General features: G+C 41.8%; 1 protein-coding gene and 1 long non-coding RNA gene across 4 annotated transcripts in view; one reads left to right on the top strand and one right to left on the bottom strand.

Moving 5' to 3' along the window:
- Positions 1-2,151: 2,151 nt before the first annotated feature.
- LOC143691003 (uncharacterized) lies at positions 2,152-9,759 on the bottom strand. The gene is made up of 3 exons (XR_013179308.1): positions 9,311-9,759; positions 6,516-6,557; positions 2,152-3,806 (listed from the first exon to the last, which is right to left on the bottom strand). It is a non-coding gene; the product is annotated as an uncharacterized LOC143691003 (long non-coding RNA).
- TAB1 (TGF-beta activated kinase 1 (MAP3K7) binding protein 1) overlaps positions 9,380-24,845 on the top strand; it is a 40,962-nt gene continuing 25,496 nt past the window's right edge. Inside the window, exon 1 of one of the 3 annotated variants that reach the window (XM_077168871.1) lies at positions 9,380-9,536. In XM_077168871.1, the coding sequence (XP_077024986.1) occupies positions 9,504-9,536 (33 nt within the window). In that variant the 5' untranslated portion in view covers positions 9,380-9,503. Of the gene's footprint in view, positions 9,537-9,758; positions 10,010-24,845 lie in introns of those variants that run through there. The other 2 variants (XM_077168869.1, XM_077168870.1) reach the window with 2 other exon arrangements.

The raw sequence follows: 24,845 nt of genomic DNA on the forward strand, positions 1-24,845 counted from the left end.
CCCAGGCTGCAAATTCTAGTGAGAATTGATGTTGAAGTCTTGAGGTAGAACTTCCTCTGACCTCTGGACCCCTCAGTTCTTTTTTGAGTCTCTTTTTTTTTAAAATTGAGAAATCTTCACACAGAGACAGTCCATGCATGGTGTATAATCAATGGTTCACAATATCATCACATAGTTGTGTATTCATCACCATGATCATTTTTAGAATATTAGCATCACTCCAGAAAAGAAATAAAAAGAAGAAAACCTCATACATCCCATGCCCCTTACCTCTCACTGATCACTAGTATCTCAAGCTCCCTCATATTATTTATTTATTATCCCTATTTTTTACTTATCTGTCCATATGCTGAATAAAAGGAGCATCAGACACCAGGTTTTCCCAATCACATGGTCACATTGTAAAAGTTATGTCTTTATACAATCATCTTCACGAATCAAGGCTACTGGAACACAGCTCAACGGTTTCAGGTACTTCCCTCCAGACACTCTAACACACCATAAACTAAAAAGGGATATTTATACAATCCGTAAGAATAACCTCCAGGATAACCACTTGACTATGAAATGCCTCAGCCACTGAAACTTTATTTTTTCTCATTTCTTTTCCCCCTTTTGGTCAAGAAGTGTTTGTCAATCCCATGATGCTGGGTCCTGGCTCATCCCAGGAGTCCTTAGACCCCTCAGTTTCTGCAGTTAAGATCTCCTCCTGCTGATCAGCCAAGGCCTACTAACATTATGGAAGATTATTTCCTTTACTTGAGGTCAAGTGATTGTAGATGCTGGTGCCATCCATGAAATACTTCTAGAGAGAGACATATAGGCCAGAGTTTGACCAAACAACTCGACACTATAACCGTGCCAGATTGATGTGTAGAATTAACCATCATAGCACCATCATGGAGGGGTGCTCTCCTGCTTTCTGGATGTGTGACCTTGGGCAACTGAACTTACCTCTCTGGGCTTCAGTCTTCAAGGCTGTAAAATAAGGATGGTGTGTATAATTGAGGTTCCTACAGAGGTTGTGTCACCCCTGGGCCGATCCCAGCTAGTGGCTGAGCACCGGATGCTAATGCAGGCCAGTCCCTGTGAGATACAGGACTCCTTTAACAAGGGGCTTTGGCTTGAGGACCCCCACCTCCACCCCAATACCAGCAATACCATGGGAGACTTCCTCGAAACTGTACCCTCCGTTATTCCAGTCTCTTGCACAGAGGTCAGACCCACATGGTAGGTTGACGACACTCTCACTTTCTCTGGCTCCCCCTCCTTTTCCCTTCACAGGTGTCTTCCTTAGAAATCTTGTCTTATTGTCTACTTCCAAAAGAACCTGAACTAAACCAGGGACAATAGTAGCACCTTCCACACAGGGTGGCTTTGAGAACCATACCTATAAGGTAATATGTGCAAAGTTCTTAGAATCGTGCCTGACACTCAGTCAGCGTTGAATACATTTCATTCATTCAAAAAGCACTTATTTAGTGCCAGCTGTGTGATGAACACTGGGGTTGCAGAGCTGAGTAAAACCTAATTCTTGCAGATGTGGCCTCTCTCTCTCTAAGCCCAACTCTGCGAGGAAAATTGTTGCTCTCCCCACTATGTGGTACAAGCTATTCAGGGATGAAAATCTACCTGAAAATATTGGATGTGACTCCCAGGGATGAGTCTGGCCCTAGCACCACGAGGTCAACACACCTTCTCTGGGTCTCCTAGATCAGTACTGGTGCTTATTGGGCTGTTTTGCTATGGCCTTGTTCCTTGCTTGTTTCCCCACTGGCCTGTGAGCTCCCTGAAGACAGGGACTGTGCCTGACACCTATAATTTAAATTTTTTATTATGAAAATGTTCAAGCATACACAAAAAGAGAAAGGATGGCACAATGAGACCCTATCTAACCTTACAGAATGCTAAACAACCACTGCCTCACAGATTTTGTCCCATTGGCTCTCCTTCTTTTCTTTTTTCTTATTTTCCTTTGCTAAAGTATTGTAAAGCAAATCCTTCCCTCCCCCTTTATATTTCAGTGTGTGTCTCTAAAAAAAAAAAATCAACAATTTTTAAATGAAAATGAATGATTGATCATTGCAGAACTATTATAACCCTCCCCCAAACTGGAAATAAATGTGCCAACTATTTGAAAATGATGGTTTATTCAGTCAAAGGAATTTAATGCATCCATTATAATGATCAACATGAAGACCACAAGGCCACAGGCAAAATCCTCGCGATCAGGAACAAACCAAAAGGTGAAGGGCATGGTCCAGGGTGGCCCCCGTGCTCTCATTTGACAATCAGTCAAAATGTCCACACGGGTTTCAGTCCAGACAAGGGGGCAGGAAGGAAGGTGAGAATAAGTGTGGTGGGATGATGGGCAAAGCCTTTACTCTCCTTCCAAAATATTCTCATGTGTCCTTACGCTATCTTTCCAAGCCCAAGTCTGCAAACCTGAGCTGCTGCTGCGGCTGTCCGAAGAGGCTGAGCAAAGGATTGATTGGAATCTGCTGGCTTCCAGCGGAAGCAGGCTGGGGGCGGGGAAAGCCTATGGCAGACCTTATCGGGAGTGTTTTATGACTGGGGGCGGCTACGGCCTTCCCTGCAAAGTCCTTTTCAGTTCCCAGAAGGTGGCCTGACCCTCAGCCGTGGCACTGGAGGGCTGTTTATTCTCTCTGGCGTCTGGGGTTTGGAAAGGTCACCGGGTGGTGGAAGCAGAGTTAGCTGGCGTCCGTCCGTCCATGTGCATACCCCGCGGTTGGATCCGGCCCTCATCCACGCCCATCCGGACCCCCGCGATGGAGCTGGGGATCACTCTGCCTGTTTAAACAGTCAATGAGATCGGCGTCCTGATGTCTTTGTTCCTTTGGTAGAAGCATGTCTTGGACAGACTGCAAACCCCAATGTGACCCACAGTTGTCCTGGGGGAAATCAGGATCCGTCTTACAGCTTGGTTTCCAAGCACACCATCCCGGGAGAACGAGCAGACTTCCTTATATCCACCCCCATCCGCTGGCAGCTCAGAGTCCCCAAACAGGAGGCGCTGACTTTAACGCTTTTTTTCCCAAGTGCTGTGCTGAGTCTAGTACCTTCCCCTCTCCTTGCTTCCTGGAAAACCAGACTTGAGGAATTCTGGAAGAAGGGCCCCCACGGTACATTGTTTGGGGGTGTGGGAGTGGCAGTTAGGCATGGACAGAGCATTGGACGGGAGTCGGAAAGCTGTAGGCCCAGCTCCCCTTAAATAGTTTGGGGACCTTGGAACTGCCCAGGCCTCAATTTCCGCATCCACTGATGTGTCCATTCATCTCTGAATCAACCGATTTGATGCCACAAACATTTACTGAGGGATGTCTGAGGGATGGGTGGGCATGTGAAACCAGACCCAGAGCCAAACTGCAGCAGTTCCTGCCCTCAGGCTGAGCTATGAAGGACCTTGTGGGGTCTGCTTACCTCACAGGGTTGCCAGGAATTGCCTTGAAGTCAAGGTCCAAAGCCTGACATCAGTTTGTTGGGTGATTTGTTGAACTAGAGTTTCCTGCCTTATAAATAAGAATAATTTCTTATTCTTATTTGCAAAATTGAAGGAGAAATAAATAAGGATATGGATGAAAAGGCATCCAGCAAACTGCCCGGCATACAGTAGGTACTCAATATATGTTTATTAAATCTTCTAAAACATTAGTGCCCACCACAGTTCAGGTCTTTCTATCACATTGCATTTAATCCTTGCAGGAATCATGCCAGGTAGCTTATCACTCCCATTACACAGAGGACGACACTGAGGCTCAGGGAGGGGAGGTAGCTTGTTCAAGGTCCTGCAAGTAATAGGTCACAGAGTGGGATTAAAATGAAAGTGTGTTGGGTTCTAAGTCTTTCTAGAATCTCTCTAGATTCTCCCTCAAAGGTGGACAAATCACCTGCCCTTTTCCTCCTTCCCTCTTTATGACACTGCAGACTCTTGGTAGCTGCCTATTATCTATTCCCCACTCCTTTAGTAACAGAATCTGTTTGTAGTTGGGCACATTGCAGCTCAGTCCAAAGCCTACATTTCCTGGCCTCACTTGCAGCTAGATGTGGCCATGGAGCTAAGTCCTAACCAGTGAGATGTAAGTGGAAGCATGATTGGAATCTTCTGAGGTCTCCTTAAAGGAGAAGGAAGAGCAATCAAAATGGTGGAGTAAGAGACTTCAGGGCTCCATGACTTCCACAGAAGCTCTGAACAACCAGCAAGAACTGGCTAAAACATCTTTCTCAAAGCTCTGGGAAGGAGTTAAAAGGGCCAGTGCAGAATCAAGAAAAAGTTCACTTAAAAGTTGTAGCGGGTGGGCCACGGTGGCTCAGCAGGCAAGAATGCTTGCCTGCCATGCCAGAGGACCTGGTTCGATTCCTGGTGCCTGCCCATGTCAAAAAAAAAAAAAAGTTGTAGCATCCTGTGGCGCCCTGGCTGGCCCCTGCTGTTATTCCCTCACCGGCCTGGTTCAGAGCTGGCCTGTGCTCCCGTGCAGATCCCTGGTCCTGGTTCTGGAGGGAGCAGAGTAATCCTTGTGCACATACTGGGAGCATGGATGTCTGGCCCAATCTGTCTGGTGGTGGCCTGAGGAACTCGCCCAGAACTTGGCTTGCATGCAGAAGGCAGCTAGCTATCAGAACTCTTTAATGGGATGGGAGTCGCATGGCTGCCTGGGGCAAATGGTTGCTGACTGTAGGATACACTGTGAAGTGGCCAGGACTATGGGGAAACTGTCTCCTAGGGAAGAGGGGACAATCCTATCTATGTAAATAAAGGAACGCCTTGTATGACCAAGATAAAAAACCATCCTTAGAAGGAATTGAGGTGAAGGGTACCCTATCCTGAGTTATTCTCTAAATTCCTTGTATAGATAAGCTCTGAAGGAGAGTACTCTCACAGCTCAATCTGCAAAGACAGGGAAAGGTGGGGTTTTTCCCTTTCTTCCTTTTTTCTAAGTTCTGAGCACTCAAGGAAAGCTCTGTCATAACACTTGCTGGATTCAAACGTAAGAAACAGACTCCTCACAGTCTAAATTCCAGGGATAGCACATTAAAATATCAAAAGGTCTGTATTTCAACAAAAGATTACCAAACTTGCAAAGAAACTGAGAACAATGCTCAGGCAGAGGATTAAAGCATTAGAAACTGTTGATGACAAGGATGAGATCTGGGACATACCCAACAAAGACTTTTAAAAAATGGTCCTAACATCGGTGGCTAAGAGAGATCAAATACAGTCAAGAGGCTATACTGGAGGCTACTCTTATGCAAGTTTCAGTTAGATAGTGCAAATTGGCATGGTTTGCTAAACCCCAATCAACATCACTCTTGTTGACTCTTAAGAACACCTAGGGCTTGGACCAAGAATCTATAAATGTTTCATGCGCTAGGTTTGCCTTTCTGGAACATATAATTCCCAGGGGGTTCCTAGGTCAGCTAAATCCTGAAACTCAGAAGGACCAGCCTCTCCAAGATTAGCAATTAATTTCATCCCCATATCTTTTAGTGTTGACATCCCTTCTCAACATGGAAAAGTTAGAATGGGCATTGCCCAAAGATCCCTATATATTGAGAGAAGGATTAAAGAAGGAGAAGGTATAACAGAAGAAATGGGATTTAACAAACAAGTATGGCTGCTGAATTACTATATTAATATTCCTTCTAGCCTCCAGTGTTTTGGAGCAGTTAGAAGAAAAAAATCTGAGATAGTGGAATGGTAGCCCATGCCAAACTCTGGGATCTGTTCTGTAACTACTTGTTGACATGTGCTTCGAAAATTATTGCTTTTTTTCTTTCTTTGCTTTGTATATATATTTTTTTCAATAAAAAAAGTTTAAAAAAATGGCCCTATATATGCTCAAAGAGCTAAAGGAAACATGGACAAAGGAAATCAGGAAGATGATAGATGAACACAAAGAGAATATAAATAGGAAGATGGAAATTATGAAAAGGAGCCAAACAGAGCTGAAGACCATAGTAACAAATTAAAAATTGCCTAGAGGGCTTCCATAGCTGATTGGAGCTGGCAGAAGAATGAATCAGCAAACCTGAAGATAAGACAATTGAAAGCATCCAGTCTGAGGAGCAAAAAGAACAAAGAACAAAAAGTGAACAGAGCCTGAGGAAGATGTGGGACACCATCAAGTTGCCATTATATGCTTTGTGGGAGTCCCAGAAGGAAAAGAAAGGGACAGAGAGAATATTCAAAGAAATAAAAGTTGAAAAAATCCCACATTAAATGGAAAAAATGAATATACACATCCAAGACATTTAGTGAACTCCAAATGGGTTAAACCTAAAAAGACCTACACTGTTCCAAATTATCAAATGTTAAAAATAGAGAATTCCGCAATTCTGATTTCTCATTGGAAACCATGGAGGCAGAAGGCAGTGGGAGGACATACTTAACGTGCTAAAAGCAAAAAAACTGCCAACCAAGAATTCTATATCCAGCAAAACTATCTTTCAAAAATGAGGAAGAGGGTGCGTGGATGGTTCAGTGGTAGAATGCTCACCTTCCACGCAGGAGACCTGGCTTTGATTCCTGGATCATGCACCTATAGGGAAAAAAAATTAGGAAGAGATTAAGACATTGCAAGATAAACAAAAGCTGAAGGAATTGGTCAGCACTAGATCAGTCCTACAAGAAATATTAAGAGGAGTTCTGCAGGTTGAAAGGAAAAGACACTGCATAATAGGCTGAAGCCACATGAACAAATAAAGATCACTGGTAAATTTAATGACATGGGTATATATAAATACCAGTACTATTATATTTTTAAATTTGTAACTACATTTTTAATTCCTACAGGATTTAAAAGGGAAATGTATAAAATGTAATACTAAATAAATGGTTTTGGATTCGTAACATATAAATATGTATATGGGGGAATGGAGGGCTATAGGAACATAATTTATGTGTGTTACTGAAGTTGGGTTGGTATCAAATCAAAAGTGGTTGTTATAGATTTAGGATGTCAAATTTAAGTTCCATGGTGACCGCAAAGAAAATATCAGAGAACATGCAAACACAGAGACAGAAAGTAGAATGCAGGTTATCAGGGGTGGGAGGGCAGGGGCAATGGGGAGTTAAGGAAAAATTATTTCAGGTTTTCTGTTTGGGGTAAAGGGAAAGTTTTAGTAATGGGTGGTGACAAAGGTTCTGCCATAGTGTGAATGTGATTACTCCACTGAATAATAAGCCTGGGAGGGGTTGGGATGGGAAGATTTATGTTTTATATATCTTTCCACAATTAAAACAAAAGAAAGAGAAATTAAAGAGAAAATGACAATTAAATGCAACACATGATATTGGATGGGATCTAAGAATAGAGGAGAAAAGACCCAAAAGGACATTATTGAGACATAAGAAAAATTAGAATATAGAATGTAAGCTTCATATCAATGTTAAATTCCTTGAACTTGATAACTGCACTTAAGGTGATTACGTAAGTATCCTTGTTTGTAGGAAATATACATGGGAGTGTTTTGGTTCAAGGAGTACCATGTGTACAACCTATTCTCAAATATTCAGAAGATAAATAGATAACAGATAGGATATAAAACAAAAGTAGCAAAATATTAAAATTGGTGTATCTATGCATCTGGGGGCTAGGGGTATGTTGGAATTCTCTATATGGGGTTTGTATTATTTTTGCAACTGTCCTGTATGTTTGAAATTATTTAAAATATTCTTTAAAGTTTTTTAAAAAGGGAAGGGAGAGGTGATGCTTGCACATAAATATTTGTTTAATTAAAAAGTCCATGACTGAGCATGGACAAAATGGCTGGAGCCCTAGCAGCTATTTTAGGCCATGTGATGCTACATTGGTAGGACAGTGAGATGAGCCACCACCACAGCCCTGGATTGCCTCCCACTCTTTCTCGCTTCTAAATCATCAACTCTTCTCTATTAAGCCTTTTCTTTAGCATTTAAATAGGCTCAAGTTTCTCCAAATGTAAAAGAAAATCTCTCCCTCCATTCCCTGTCCCCTTCCCATGTCCTCCTTCTCTGACTCTTCTTCACCTTTCACCAATTGGGAAGAATCACCTGTTCTGAAGGTTTCCACATCTCTATTTCTCAGCCATTCCTTGACTCACTGTTTTGGGGCTTCTGTCCTACCATTCTGCGTGAATTGCCTGGGCCAAGGTATTCTGCACTGCTAAATTTAATTGATTTTTTTTTTCAGTTCTCTTCTAACTAGGTCTCTCAAAAGCAGGGCCTCCCTGGACACTCCTCACCTTGGCTTTAGTGTCACCTTATGCTCTCCCTAGCTTACTGGCCGCTTGCTCTCTGTTGTCTTTGCCAGCTGAGCCTCTGCTCTGAGCTCTTGTCCTCTCTATCCAATGATTGACTTGACTTCTCTACCTGCGTGTCTCAAAAGCACTTCAAATTCGACATGTCCAAAATGAACTCATGTTCATTACCTTCTTCCTTCCCCCAAACCTAGCTGCTCTTGCAAGGAATCTGGGAGACACCTTTGAAACATCTCTTCCCATGACTACCCACAACCAATCCATCTTTAGGCCCTTACAATTTCATCTCCTAAATAAAATCCACTCACTGCCGTCAGCCAATTCAAACTTCTAACATTTCTCACCTAGAACTCTTACAACAGTCCTCTACTTGGGTCTTCCTGCTTTGCTTCCAATCAACCCCCCTAAAAATCCATTTGTACACAGTAGTCAAGGGATCTTTCTACCAATGGGATCTTGTCACTGTCTTGCTTAGAAGTTGTCAATGACTTCCTCATGTCTTCTGGGTAAAAAGCCAAACTCTCGCCTGGAGCCTGCAATGGTCACGGCTTGACTACCACCCCTTCATCTCACCCTCCTACACCTCCGTTCTCACCCCACACATTCTGGCAACTCCTTTCCTTGGAGCTTTTGTACTCGCTGTCCCATCTGCCTGGTCGGCCCTTCCCTGTTGCCAGTTAAAGCCTATTCCTCCCTCAGAATTCAGCTCAAGCGGGACTTCCGCAGACTGGATCCTCGTCAATACTCCCACGCTGCTACCCATAAACTTCTTCCAAATTCTTTAGCACCATTTGAAATGCTAGCTCCTTGAGGGTTTGTCTTTCGCGGTGCGGTCATCCAATGAGTATTTGCTGAATGAATGAATGAACTCCTGCTCTTCATCCCCGCCCCCCCGCCCCCTACTCCTGTCTCATTGCGTTCATAAAGAATCCTAATCCGGGGCTTTAGGAATCCCACCTGAAAGGCGTTCTGGAGAAAGTGAGCAAATAAAGATGGGCGAGAGGCAATCACTTAAGGTAAGTGACCATCTTTGCTACATGTTATCTCCCTTTACCTCTCAGAGAGAAAAGGTGGAAGAGCGCGCCTGCGTATACGCCCCTCTGCAGTCCCGTCCCACTTCGGCCGTGAGGTGGCGCTGGGCGCATGCTCCTGGCAGCGCGGTCCTCCACGCCTCCTGCAGGCCACTCTAGCCGCCTATTTCGCCTGCTCTGCCGGGAAGCTGGCGCGTCCGCGGGGGTCCCTCCAAGATGGCGGCGCAGAGGAGGAGCTTGCTGCAGAGTGTGAGGAACCGATCCGCTCTCCGGGCCGAGGGTTGGGAGCCCGGGAGGGGGCCTTTCCGGTCCAGGAGCGTCTCCTCTCCGCTTTTGGACCGCCTCCCTCTCCCGGGCATGTTATCGCCGCCTTCCTCTCTCCCAGGGCTAGCCCCCCTCACTCTTGAGGTCGGGGGTACGCGTTGCGTGCGCGACCCCGTTCGGCGAAGGGAGTCCCGCGCCTGCGCGCTGCTGGCCGGGAGGTTGGGGTGAGGGGGTGTTCCGGGCTTCCCGGTCCCAGCGTCCCCTAGCGTCAAGGGTGCCGGGCTCCTCACTGCGGGGCGTCGAGGGTGGAAGCGTTCTCCCAGCCCGAAGAGAAAGTCCGGGTCGTGAGGCCACCCCGGCACAGAGTAGTTGTGCAATGACAATAATGCCAGCAGCACCCACTCATAAACTGCTTACTGTACTCCAAGCAGTGTGCTAATTGCTTCATGTTTGAAAATGTAAGTTTCATAACAGCCCCATGGAATTAGTGCTGTTCTTCCTGCTTTACAGATGAGGAAACTGAGGCACAGAGAGTTGGTCATTTCCCCAAAGCCACTTGGCTGATAGGTGGCAGAGGCAGGATTCAGTTGATTGCAGAAGCCCTTCTTATCCTCTAGGCTAGACTGAAGGAATGACTGGGATAGTGGCAACCTGGCTTCTAGTCCTGGCTCTGACTTATTGTATCCTTCCGTCTCAGTTTCTTTATCTGGAAGGTAGCATGGATGAGATTCCCATCTGGACACCCATGGGTTTGGTACTGATTTTGCCTCAAGCCCCTGCATCCTCCTAACATGCGTGCACAAATAGGTGCACACGTGTCCGCACCACAGACCTATTTTGACCTATCAGAGTTGAGCCCTGAACTCCTGGGTCCTCTCAGCTGTGGCACTCTTGTAATTGCTTCTGGATTTGTCTGCTTCCGGTACTAGAAAGTGAACTTGAAGACCGGGACTTGTGGTCTCTTGCTTATCATCATGTCATTAGGACCCCATTATGTGCCAGGCACGCAATAAATATAATGATTAAAGCATTTGTAGCCAGGCCCAGTGCCAAGCTTTGGCCTTAGAGATGCATTAACACTCCCCTCCCCCCACCCCGGAAGGAATTGAGGGTGGGGTGACCTTCACTACTGTATACTGAGAATTCATGTAGACTGTCTGGAAGCAGTCTTGAAGTTGCTCCCCCAGGAAACCTCCCCAGGTCTCCCTGGTGGGGATAATGCTCTTCTCCTCCACAGTCCTATATTTTACTGCTGCTCCAGTTGGTAAGTTAGGCCTGGCATCTTCTACTTTGTAACCTCCTGGAGAGTAGGGGCCCCTTATGAATGTTCCCATTGTAATAAGCATTCCCAAAATGCATGCTGGATTGTAGTGTTAAGAGAATGGTTTATAACTGATAAATTCTGCAGGCTGGCTTGGATTTGCTAGGAGAGAGTGGCTGTCTGGGTTGTACAGACGAGGTTGGCTGCCAGCTTCTGTCCCCTCTAGGCATGATGGAGACCAAGGGCCTTGGGTTAGATAGAAGGCACGCTTTATTAGCTCTGGAATGTATTTCTGGGGGTGGTTGTAGAATCTTTCCTGGTGCTTTTTAAAGATAGACTAGTTAACTTTAAATATTTGTCAGGGTGATGAAAGCAAGGGGGTGTCAGGGATGTCCACACAAGGCCCCTTCTACCCTCTTTTACTCTGATGATGAGCAGCTCATCTCTGCTGTCCACAGAGGAGAGGGCCAGGTGGAAGATGGGGCTGCTTACCTGCCCTCATGTTGTCCTGAATCTGTGCCTGGAGATCTGAAGGTGGAGTAAGATCAAGTGTCGACCTTCACCATATTCCTAGTCCAGCTTGGGAGAAGGAGCCAAATGCTGCTGAGACAGTGTGTTAGGTTCTCTGGTGTCAGTGTGAACATGTGTTGGGAGTCCTGCAGAGGCAGCAGAAAACTTTAAAGTCTTTAAAGGAGGGTGGGAGTTTTCCAGGCAGAGGAAAAGGGAGACATTCCAAGAGGATAGTACTACATGTTTTTGTGCTGAGGGGCTGAGATGTGGCCTAGTTTGACCAGGTCAGAGTGGGCTTGCAGGAAGGGCAGGGCTTGTGGGAATGGCAGGGGAGTTGCTGTCAGAGGGCTGGAAGAGTGTACGGAACCAGGTAGCAGAGTATCTGGTATCATGGAATGTGGTCCTGAGGAATTTCACCTTTCATTCCCAGCTAGTGTGGCACTTCAGAAGGTCTTTGAGCTGAGTGTGCTGTGAATAAGTGAGAACATACTATTCATTCCTCCAGCATCACTGAGCACTGTTATGTGCAGGCACTGCAGAGATGCAAAAGACACTACCCTCAAGGAACTTTCTAGAATGTAGACAACAAACGGTGAACCAATATAGCTCTTATATGATAAGAGAATATCTACAACAGTGTAACATCAAGAGGTGCCGTGAGGATTCAGAGAATGGTGGAGGGGCCATTTTGGACAGGGATGACCCGATGAAGTAGCAGAAGCAAGCCTAATGGATATGGGGGGTGTTCCTGCCTGAGGAAGCAGGGGGTGCAAAGGCCTGTCTGTTTGGAGGCCACAGGGCTAGAGTGGAGGGTGTTGAAGGGTGGGAGTGGGTAGTGGTAGGAAGATCCTAGGGAGCTGGGGGCCATATTGGGCCTTGCGGGTCCTGATAAGGACTTTGGGTTCCATTTTAAGTATAATGCAAAGGTCTTGGGTGGTTTTGAGTGGTTTTGAGCCGGGTCTAAATGTGATCTAACTTTGATTGGAGAAAGACCCCTCTGTTGAAAATAGATATTCGAGAAGTGAGGCTGGGAGACCAGGGCCTGCAGGGGGGCCTTTACTAGTTGTCCAGGTTCAGGATGGTGGTGGCTTGGCCCTGGGTGGAGACAAGAGTGTTGAGAAGTATCACATTCTGGCTGAATTTTGGAGGAAGGGCTGATCTAATATGCTGATGGTAGGATATGGGTGCAAGACAGAGAAAGAGAAGTCAAGAAGAACTACAAGGTTTGGGATTGAACAACAGTAGTACCATTTACTAAGCGGGGAAACCCTGGAGGGAGGAGAACATTGGGGCAGGAACTGATCTTTTCTTTTTTTCCTTTGACATTTCTTAAGCAAACATATCTGTAAAATCACGGGTGTTAGGTATATATTTTTTCTATTGGGCATTAAAATAAATAAATGGCCATTAAAATAAAAATGTCACTAGGCCATCACCTACAGCCATCTCATACACCGTCAGTAATGTCCAGCTGTTTGCACATATTAGTGTTCCACAATTATTAATGACCCCTTCAGAACATTTTAAAACTCTCTTTATGATGAAAACAGAAAGAACCTTTGATTAAAACCCTAATGGGAGGCTCTCCACTCCTCCCAGTTTGACAGACAGCGTCATCTTTTTGTGCTGTGCCAGCCACATCACTGAGACATGATGGTGAAGGTTGGAATAAATGGATTTGGCCATGTTGAGTCCCTGCTCACCAGGGTTGCTATAAACTCTGACAAAGCACAGATTATTGCCCTCAGTGATCCCTTCATTGACCTCAACTACATGGTCTGCATGTTCCAGTATGATTCCACCCATGGCAACTTCAAGGGCACCATCAAGGCTGAGAATAGGAAACTTGTCATCAATAAGACTTCTCACTTCTCAGAACAAGATCCCGCCAACATCAAATGAGGTGATGCTGGTGCTGAATATGTTGTGGTGTCCGCTGGTGTCTTCACAACTCTGGAGAAGGCTGAGGCACACTTGAAAGATGGTGCCAAAAGAGTCATCATCTCTGTCCCTTTGGCTGATACCCCCGTGTTTGTGATGGACATTGTATTAGTTTTTAAGCTGCCAGCATGCAATATACCAGAAATGGAGCGGCCTTTAAAAAAAGAATTTAATGTTACAAGTTTACAGTTCTAAGACTATAAAGATGTCCAGACTAAGGTGTCCAGGAAAAGATACCTTGGCTCAAAAAAGGCTGATGGGTCTGGAGCACCTCAGCTGTGAAGACATGTGGCTAGCATCTTCTGGTCCCTTGCTCCTGGGCTCCATCGCTTTCAGCCTCTGTTCCTGTGGGAATTTCACATTTTGCTTCTCTGGGGCTGGCTTTCATCTCTTAGCTTCCTTTGGTTTGTGTGGTTCTGCTGGAGAACAAGGTGATGTCTGCTGGGCTCCAAGCATCTCCAGACATCCATGTCTCTGTTCTGAACTCTCCTTAAAATGTTTACTCTTTTAAAGGGTACTGGCAAACTAATCAAGGCCCACCTGGAATGGGTAACTACTTCAAAGCTTTAAAAAAAAAAAAAGGTCACACTTAACAGTTTTCACACCACGTCTTTGTGGAGATATTTATTTAATCAAAAATTCCTACCCTACAATATTGAATCAGGATTTTTTTTTAAAAACTGCTACCCACAAGATTGGATTAGGATTAAGACATGGCTTCTGTGGGATACAGAGTATTTTCAAACCAGCACAGATATGAACCATGAGAAATATGACAACTCCCTCATGATCTTCAGCAGTGCTTCCTGCACCACCAACTACCTGGTCCCCTTTGCCAAGGTCATCTGTGACAACTTTGGAGGGACTTAGGACCACTGTCCACAGCATCACTGCCACCCAGAAGACTGTGGATGGCCTCTCTAGGAAGATGTCATGTGATGGCGATGGGGCTGCTCAGAACGTCATCCCTGTGTCTGTGGATGCTGCCAAGATGGTGGGCAAGGTCATCCTGGGCCTGAATGGGAAGCTCATTGGCTATGACTTTTTGTGTCCTCACCTCCAATGTGTCCATCTTATATCTAATCTGCCATCTGAAGAAAGTGATCAAATATGATGATACCAAGAAAGTGGTGAAGCAGGCATCAAAGGGCCCCCTAAAAGACATCCTAGGTTACTCTTAAGAACCTAGTTCTTAAGAGTAACTTAAGACTTTAACAGTGTGTGACTTTAACAGTGTCACCCACTCTTCCACCTCTGATGCTGGGGTTAACATTGCCCACAACGACCACTTTGTCAAGCTCATTTCCTGGTATGACAGAGAAGTTGGCTACAGAAACAGGGTGGTGGACTCCTTCAAGGAGTAAGAGCACCTGGACCACCAGCCCCAACAGCAGCATGAGAGGATGAGAGAGGCAGCCAGCTGCTGGGGAGTCCTAGCTCCAACTCGATCCCCTGACACAGAATCATCCATCCTCTGCAACTTCCATCCCGGATCCCTGAGGAAGGGGAGGGACCCAGACAGCTTGACCTTGTCATGTACCATCAATAAAGTATAGTGTACCCAGCCACAAACAAACAAACACTAGTGGGAGAAGTGGGGCAGGGAGTGGAGTTGGTCCCAGAGAAGCAGAGAAGGAAAAGTGGGTCATCCCAAAAGACAGCGATAGCAGGAGGCATGGGGTGTTTGAAGTTCCTGAGAGAGAAAGAACTGCTGTCCCCCACCCTGAGCCATCTGCCTGGGGGCGTTTTTCTCCCTTTCTGAGCTTCCTTTTTGCCTCTAAGGAATTAGGGTGCTTTTGTGACAACAACACTGAGCCTTTTCATACTATAATTTGATATTCAAGCTGTGGCCTGAACTTGGAACTATGCTTTGTCCAGTTGCGCCCAGGAGTTTGAGTTGAGCCTTTATGGAGGTTTTTATGGACTATTTTTTGCGTGACGCGGTCGCATATGCCTATGAAGGGCTAATGTTTATTGCATGGGTGGACACAAGGTGTTTGTAAAGTTTTCAGTGGGTTAAATACAATTGGATCACTAAAGAAACTTTTTATACCAAAATAGAAATTTGGGAAACACAAAAATCCAGTGAAAATTAGGTTTTTTGATGCTGTTTTCTTTCTTTTTTATATTTTTCCATTAAAAGTCTTGGGAGAAATTAATTTTTAACTCACCAAAGAATTGAAGTCCTCCGTGTTCACTGTTGTATGTGTTTAGAACAAGTCTGTGATGAGGCTGTGCCAAGCGTGAGACTCCCCCTTCTCAGCTTCTCTGCAGACTCAAGTTCCTGGCGGGCCTGGTATTTGTGGGTGTGGGAGAAAGTATGCATCATTGTGTGTGCAGGGGTGGAGAGGTGGGTGGTTTGCGTGAATAGAAAATACATGACCTTTCCGAAAATTGCTCAGAAATGTGGAGGAAGGAAGCTGGAGACTTGACAGTCTGGTCGTTTTAATAGAGGCAGCAGTGGATGCTAAAGAGGGAGAGGAGTGGAAGAATACGACAGGCGTGCTCCCAGCCCCAGCAGCATGAGAGTGATTTCCAGTCTACTGCCAAAGCCACTCTTTCAGTCCCACACTGGTCACTGGCAGAACCTTCTGGAATTCTCCAGCCATGTGTTTTTCTGTTGTTGCTTTTTAAAACATATTTTTATTAAAAATAAATAAATACATATTTTTATTTAAGAAGACAAAACACTTAGAATCACCAAAAATGGATATTAGTTAGCTTATCCATAGTCATATTTAAATGAATATCTATATAATCATTATAAAGCCTGTTTGTACGATATGTTTCATAAACCAATTTGAAATTAAAGCAAGGAAGGAAAAAATCTAGAGATACAAATAGATATCAGAGTTTCTTAAATTCTAAATAGTAAACACTATCTTAAATACCATTGATTATCAAAACTGCACGTTCTCAAAATATCAAGTAGAAAGTTACTATAAATATCGACTTTGCTATAGTAATGTCTATATTACTAAACATATTCAAATTTTTGATTTCAGGACTTTATTTTATTTGATATTACTATAGCTGCCTATAGTTTTTTGTTTGTTTGTTTTTTTACCTTTTTTATTGTAAAATAAGTGTATATACAAAGCAAAGAAAAAAATCAGTTATTTTTCAAAGCCCACTTCAACAAGCAGCTACAGAACAGGTCCTGTATTTTAACATCTCTGAATTCTGTGTATTACAAGTTAATTACCAGTGAGTTTTCTTTCTTAGTTGTATATAAAATAATGATGTTTTATAATTAATGGATCCAATGACTACTTTTCTCATTTACCTATAGAAGGCTCTTCAGTGGAGAGCCCTGCCTGAAACGCAGTCCCCACAGCACCTCAGAAATTGATTTAAGAAGACATGGCTCACATAATGAGCTGCTCACCTTCACTGACTATAAAGGAGATGCAAATTAAGATGAATTAAGATGACGGTGAGATATCACCTCATACCTTTAAGAATGGCTACTATTAAACAAACACAACTGAAAAGTGAATAACCGCGCTTTGTAACAGTGCGTTTTATTTAATGTCCCTTTTAGCACATCTCATAGCCGCCTCATTCTGTGTGTTCCAGACTCTGGGCCCCTTCCCTGAGCAATCCGTGCACACTGGGCACCCCACTCACTGGCCATTAACCATGTGGCCTTGAGCCGTTAACTACATTATTGCGCTGATTCTCAGGTACATGTTTTCTGGTATGTTCTTAACACCTTTCTGATACTTGTTTTATTCTTTTTTTTTCCCTGATACTTGTTCATCTCCTTTTTAAACAGAGAACAGAGCTTCCATCTCCTCCTAGAGCAGGCAATAGGTTCAGCTAGAATTGAATAACTATGTTTTGTTTTTATTTTTAATTATCTTTTAGACATGGCAAATACTGGTTTTCTTATAATACTGAACTATTTTATATTCATAATGAAATCGTTTGAATAAAAGATAATGTGGTGATTTAAAGAAATAAGAGGAAATAAATAATTGAAAATGGTGAGTGAATGATTGAGATTTGGGGAAAATGGGGCTTAAACACATATTCACGTTCAGCAGAGTCTTTGGAAAAGGGGATAGGATTTGGAAAGACGAGGCCATGTCTCACTGTGGATACTTTTAATATACTATTTGGGTAATTTTTTTCTTTTTTGTCCTTTATTTTAATAGCAAGCCAAGACACCTTGGCTAGGAACTTGATCTTTAAAGAGTGCCATTGTAAAATAAATTGAACTTTGCTCAGCAGGGTGCATGTGTAAAAATAGTTGGTTTATTTTAACGCGTTTGCTTGTCTCTGTGACCGTACAGGTGGTGTCAGCCTCTTCATTTGAGGGCCCCAAAATACATTTGTCTTCTCAAATAGGCCAGTCCTTTGGGGTAGGTGTTATTTCTCTCCTGTGTTTGGTGTGGGTACATCTTGCCAGAAGTGGGTTATTTTCCCATGCTTTTTGTTCTGGTCACAATTTTTTAGAAATAGGAGACTATATAGAAGGCCTTATCTGTACAAGATAGACAGCTGAGTGAGATTGTTTGTCTGTCAAAGGGCAAGACTCAAAATCATGTCACCAGGCTGGAAGGCTGGGGTGAAAGCAATAAGATGTAATCCAACCAATAGCAGTTTAGGTTAAAAAAATTCCTCACAGAAGTATGGATGGGGGAGACTGTCTCGATAAAAGCTCACAGGAAAAAGACCTTTGATTTTAGTTGAGAGTAAGAAGGAATTTTCACATGGAGGCTAGGCACCCTACTGTTATTTGACTATATAAAGGCTATTTATTTTATTTATTTTTAAATTTTTATTTATACAATGTACAAGCACATACATTTTTAACATAAAACATTCCATACATGCTGTACAATCAGTGGCTCACAATATCATCACATAGTTGTATATTCATCATCTTGATCACTTTTAGAACATTTGCATCATTCCAAAAAAGACATAAGAAAAAAGAAAAAACTCATACATACCATACCCCTTACCCCTCCCTCTCATTGACCACTAGTATTTCCATCTATCCAATATATATATATTTTAATTTTAACATTTGTTCCTCCTATTATTCATTTATTTTTAATTCATGTGTTTTGCTCATCTGTCCATACCGTAGACAGAAGGAGCATTAGACACAAGGTTTTCACAATCACACAGTCACATTGTGAAAGCTATATCATTATACAGTCATCTTCAAGAAACATGGCTACTGGAACACAGCTCTAGTTTCAGGCACTTCCCTCTAGCTTTATATGCCTTAATCTGAAAAGGAGATATCTATATAATGTGTAAGAATAACCTCTAGGGTTATAACCTCTCGACTCTGTTTGAGATCTCTCAGCCAGATACTTAATTTTGTTTCATTTCTCTCTTCCCCCTTTTGGTCAAAAAGGTTATCTCAATCCCTTGATGCCGAGTCCCAGCTCATTCTAGGATTTCTGTCCCACATTGCCAGGGAGGTTTACACCCCTGGGAGACATGTCCCACATAAACAGGGAGAGGGCACTGAGTTTGTTTGCTGTATTGGCTGAAACAGAGATAGGCCACATCTGAGCAACAAAAGAGGTTCTCTGGAGGTGACTCTTAGGCCTAATTTTAAGTAGGCTTAGTCTATCCTTTGCGGGGATAAGTTTCATGTGAATGAACCCCAAGACTGAGGGCTCGGCCTATTGATTTGGCTGTCCCTAATGCTTGTGAGAATATCAGGAGTTCTCCAAATGGGGAAGTTGAATTTTCCTGCTTTTTCATCATTCCTCCAAGGGGACTTTACAAATACATTTTTATTCACTGTTCAAATCACTCTGGGATTTATTGGGACATCCTTCTGGTCAAACCTACAAAATCTCATGCCCTATACAAGGTTCCATGTACTTATGGTGTTCAATTAAACTGTCCATATAAGTTATATTAGGAAATTCACTAGTCTAAATATAAATTTTGTGCCAAATAAACATTTTTTGCTTTGGTCTCACACATAAGTTAAAATTTTAAAATGTGAATTACTATGTAATTTCAATATCCTGCAATATTGACATTTCTTTCTTCTTCCTCATGCAGAAACATTTTTTTAATTTGTACATTTAGTCATTATCATTGTACACTCTAGGCATTCCTAGATTATACCATCTCAGTCTTTATCGTCTTTCTTTCCTTCCAGTTTCGTTTACTCCCCCTAGCCGTCCTCCATCATTCTCACATTCAGCTTCATTCGGTGTACTAACATTATTGTACTGCAATTAGAAAGTATTGTGCTATCCATTTATGAATGTTGACTGTCAGTCCTCTTGCACAGTATGTATCCCTTCAGCTCCAATTACCCAGTATCTACTATATTTCTATCTCCTGATGGCCTCTGTTCTTAACTGAAATTCTCCGAGTTCATTCATTAATGTTAGTTCATATCAGTGAGACCATACAGTATTTGTCCTTTTGTTTCTGGCTAATCTCACTCAGCATAATGTCCTCAAGGTCCATCCACGTTGTTACATGACTTTATTCTGTCTTACAGCTGTGTAATATTCCATTGTATGTATATACCACAGCTTGTTTAGCCACTCGTCTGTTGGTGGACATTTGGGCTGATTCCATTTTTTTGCAGTTGTAAATAATGCAGGTATAAACATTGGTGTGCAAATGTCGATTTGTATCCTTGCCCTCATGTCCTCTGAATAGATACCTAGCGGTGGTATTGCCAGATCATATGGCAGTTCTATACTTAGCTTCCTGAGGAACCACCAAACTGCCTTCCACAGCGGTTGTACCATTTTATATTCCTACCAACAGTGGATAAGTGTGCCTTTTTCTCTACATGCTCTCTGGCACTTGTCATTTTCTGTTTTATTGATAATGGCCATTCTGGTGGGTGTGAGATGATATCTCATTGTGGTTTTGATTTGCATTTCCCTAATAGCCAGGGACATTGAGCATCTTTTCGTGTGCCTTTTAGCCATTTGTATTTCCTTTTCTGAGAAGTGTCTGTTCATGTCTTTTGCCCATTTTGTAATTAGGTGGTTTGTCTTTTTGTTGTTGAGTTGAACAATCTCTTTAAATATTCTGAATACTAGACCCTTATCTGATATATTGTTCCCAAATATTGACTCCCATTGTATAGGCTGTCTTTTTACTTTCTTGACAAAGTTCTTTGATGCACAAAAGTGTTTAATTTGAGGAATCCCCATTTGTCTATTTCTTTCTTCTATGCACGTGCTTTGGGTGTAAGATCTAGGAAACTACCTCCTATTATAAGATTTATAAGATATTTCCCTACATTTTCTTCTAAAATTTTATGGTTTTAGATCTAATGTTTAGGTCTTTGATCCATTTTGAGTTCATTTTTGTATAGGGTGTGGGATACAGGTCCTCTTTCATTCTTTTGCATGTGGATATCCAGTTTTCCAAGCACAATTTATTGAAGAGACTGTTCTGTCCCGGGTGAGTTGGCTTGATTGCCTTATCAAAGATCAATTGTCCATAGATGAGAGGGTCTCTATCTGAACACTCTATTCGATTCCACTGGTCGATATAGCTATCTTTATGCCAATACCATGTTGTTTTGACTACTGTAGCTTTGTAATACGTCTTAAAGTCAGGTAGTGTGAGACCTCTGACTTCATTTTTCTTTCTCAGGATATTTTTAGCTATTTGGGGCACCCTGCCCTTCCAGATAAATTTGACTATTGGTTTTTCTATTTCTGAAATGTAAGTTTTTGGGATTTTAATTGGTGTTGCATTGAATCTATAAATCAGTTTAGGTAAAATTGACATCTTAACTATATTTAGTCTTCCAATCCATGAACACAGTGTGCCCTTCAATTTATTTAGGTCTTCTGTGATTTCTTTTATCAATTTGTTATAGTTTTCTTTCTATGGGTCTTTTGTATCCTTAGTTAAATTTGTTCCTAAATATTTTATCTTTTGGTTGCAATTGTAAAAGGAATTTTTTTTCTTGATTTCCCCTTCAGATTGCTCATTTCTAGTGTATAGAAACAGTACAGATTTTTGAGTGTTAATCTTGTAACTTGCCACTTTGCCATACTCATTTATTAACTCTAGTAGTTTTGCTGTGGATTTTTCAGGGTTTTCAACATACAATATCATATCATCTGCAAACAGTGAGAGTTTTACTTCTTCCTTTCCAATTTTGATGCCTTGTATTTCTTTTTCTTTTCTAAGAAATGTTGAATAACAATGGTGATAGTGGACATCCTTGTCTTGTTCCTGATCTTAGGGGGAAATTTTTCAGTTTTTCCCCAATGAGGATGATTTTAGCTGTGGGTTTTTCATATATTCCCTTTATTATGTTGAGGAAGTTCCCTTGTATTCCTATCCTTTGAAGTGTTTTCAGCAAGAAAGGATGTTAAATTTTGTCAAATGCCTTTTCTGTATCAGTCGAGATGATCATGTGCTTTTTCTGCTTTGATTTGTTGATATGGTGTATAACAGTAAGTGATTTTCTTATGTTGAACCATCCTTGCATACCTAGAATGAATCCTATTTGGTCATGGTGTATAATTCTTTTAATGTGCCACTGGATTCATTTTGCAGGAATTTTGTTGAGGATTTTTGCATCTGTATTCATTACAGAGAATGGTCTGTAATTTTCTTTTCTTGTAGTATCTTTGTCTGGCTTTGGTATGAGGGTGAGTTAGGTAGCCTTCCCTGCTCTTCAATTTTTTTGAAGAGTTTGAGCAGGATTGGTACTAATTCTTTCTTGAATGCTTGGTAGAATTCACATGTGAAGCCATCTGGTCCTGGACTTTTCTTTTTGGGGGAGCTTCTTAATGACTAATTCAATTTCTTTACTTGTGATTGGTTTATTGAGGTCGTCTATTTCTTCTTGAGTCGGTGTTGGTTGTTCATGCCTTTCTAGGAAGTTGTCCATTTCATCTATGTTGTCTAGTTTGTTAGCATAAAGTTGTTCATAGTATCCTCTCATTACCTCCTTTATTTCTGTGGGGTCAGTGGTTATGTCTCCTCTACCATTTCTGATTTTATTTATTTGCATCCTCTCTCTTCTTCTTTTTTTTTTAACTTTTTAAAATTTATAGTATAATATATATGCAAAGCAAAAACAGAAAAAAGCAGTAGTTTTCAAAACACTCTTCAGTAAGTAGTTACAGGACAGATCCCAGAGTTTGTCATGGGCTACCATACCATCATCTCAGGTTTTTCCTTCTAGCTGCTCCAGAACATTGGAGACTAGAAGGAACAAATATTTTTTTCTCCCCTCTCCCCAGGGTTTATTGTTGTTGCTGTTTATTGTTATTATTTATGTAGTGACTTTATGAACAAGTTGTATAAAATCTGTATTCTTTGTAATGTGCAGCCACTGAGAAGTCTCTGCTCGGTTAGCTTAGTGGTCAGCTAATGATTGGATTTCCTTAAAGATCTAGAGCTAATAAAACCTCCCAGTCTTTGTTGAAGGTCTCTGTGTATATGTTAGGGTAAACCATCAAGTCTCAGCCAGACAGTTGACAATTCCTCCTTAGCCTTCAACTGTAGGTTATGCAGAAGCTCAAAGTCTACTACAGGTGAGAATTTAGGACTTTCTCATGTCTTTCCTGTGCATATGCACAACCTAGAAAGAATAAATATTTTTTAATCGTCACTTTTTTCCTTTTCTGTGAAAAATAACATATACACAAAAAAAAGCAATAAATTTCAAAGCACAGCATAACAATTAGTTGTGGAACAGATTTCAGAGTTTGGTATGGGTTACAATGCCACAGTTTTAGGTTTTTACCTCTAGCTGCTCTAAGATACTGGAGACTAAAAGAAATATCGATATAATGATTCAGCAATCATACTCTTTGATAAACCCCTATTCTCTGTATAATTTCACCATCACCTTTGATCTTTGTCTCACTTTTTAGGGGTATATGGGCTATGCCCATTCCAACTTTTTCATGTTGGAAGGGCTGTCAATAATAAGGGGTAGGGAAATGGGACTAGCTGATATTCTGGAGAGGCTGGCCTCTCTAGATTTCAGGGTTTATCTGGTCCAGGGATCCATCTGGAGGTTGTAGGTTTCTGGGAAGTTTCCGTAGTGCATGGAACCTTTGTAGAACCTTACATATTGGCCTAGGTATTCTCTCTTCTTTTTGTCAACCTTGCTAAGGGTCCATCAATCTTACTGATTTTCTCATAGAATCAACTTCTGGTTTTGTTGATTTTCCTGATTGTTTTCATTACTCAATTTCATTTATTTCTGCTCTAATCTTCATTATTTATTTCTTTTTGTGTGCTTTGGCATTAGTTTACTATCCTTTCTCTAGTTCTCCCTATTGATTTTTTGTTGTTGATTTTATATTCTACTACTGTTCAGATTTCTTTTATTGTTTTAGTTGTTTTATTTTTATTTTTAATTTTGAAATAATTTCAAGCTTACAGAACAGTTGCAAAAATAATACAAAACCCATCAGAGAGCTGCAACATACCTCCATGTAGATAACCCAGATCCACCACCTTTTAACGTTGTAGTACATTTACCGTATGATTCTGTCCATGTATCTATGTCTGTCTGTCTGTATAGCTATCTTCTAAACATTTGAGAGTAGACTGTATACATTACACTCCTTGAACACTTAGTAATTCCATGTTCAATTCCTATGAACAAGAATATTCACTTGTGTAGCCACCTTAAATAGTTATCAGCTTCAAGAAATCTAACATTGATTTAAAGCTTTTTGTCTATATTACAATTTTTTCCTATGTCCCAATAATATCCTTTTAGGCCTTTTGTTCTCCATTATTAGATCCAGTCCACAACTGGATGACCTGGTAACCTGTAATCTACTTTCTGTCTCTATGAGATTGCATATTCTAGCTATTTCAGATAAGTGGAATCTGCAATAACTGTCCATTTGTGTCTGACTTATATCACTCAGTGTGGTGTCTTCAAGATTCATCCATGTAGCAGCATGTGTCAAAACTTAATTTCTTTTCAAGGCTGAATAATATTTCATTATATGTACATACCACAATTTGTTTATCTGTTCATCTGATGATGGACATTTAGGTCACTTCCACCTATTGGCTGCTGTGAATAATGCTACTGTGAGCATTGGTGTACAAAAATCTGTTCAGGTCCCTGATTTCATTTCTCCTGTGTATATACCTAAAAGTGGGATTTCTGGGTATATAGTTGTTCTATTGAAGTAGTTTTATCATTGATTCTTAGGGCTTTCCAGTCCTGACAGCTGTGAAGAGAGACAGCTGAATTTCTTACCCAAATCATGTGGTCTCCTTCTTTTCTCTTGTCTAATTGCATTGGCTAACAACTCCAGTTCAGTATTAAGTAATGGAGATAGTGGACATCCTTGCCATATTTCTAATCTCAGTGGGAATGCCTTTTGTGTATCCCTACTAAAGATGCTAGCATTAGGGCTGAAGTATACATATGATAGCAATGTTAAGAAAGCATCCATCAATTTCTGTTTTCCTGAGTAGTTTTTATCAGGAATAGACAGACTTTCTTTACATGAAGAATAGAACTGAAGTCCAGTTGACCTGAACACCAGTTATGTTCATTGTAGTAAACAAAATAAAATAGTATACTTCCAGTATCACTAATTCGCCATTATGAAAATCGGATTTCA

The sequence above is a fragment of the Tamandua tetradactyla genome, chromosome 7, assembly GCF_023851605.1.
Source record: "Tamandua tetradactyla isolate mTamTet1 chromosome 7, mTamTet1.pri, whole genome shotgun sequence".
In the NCBI taxonomy this organism is placed as follows: Eukaryota; Metazoa; Chordata; class Mammalia; order Pilosa; family Myrmecophagidae; genus Tamandua; species Tamandua tetradactyla.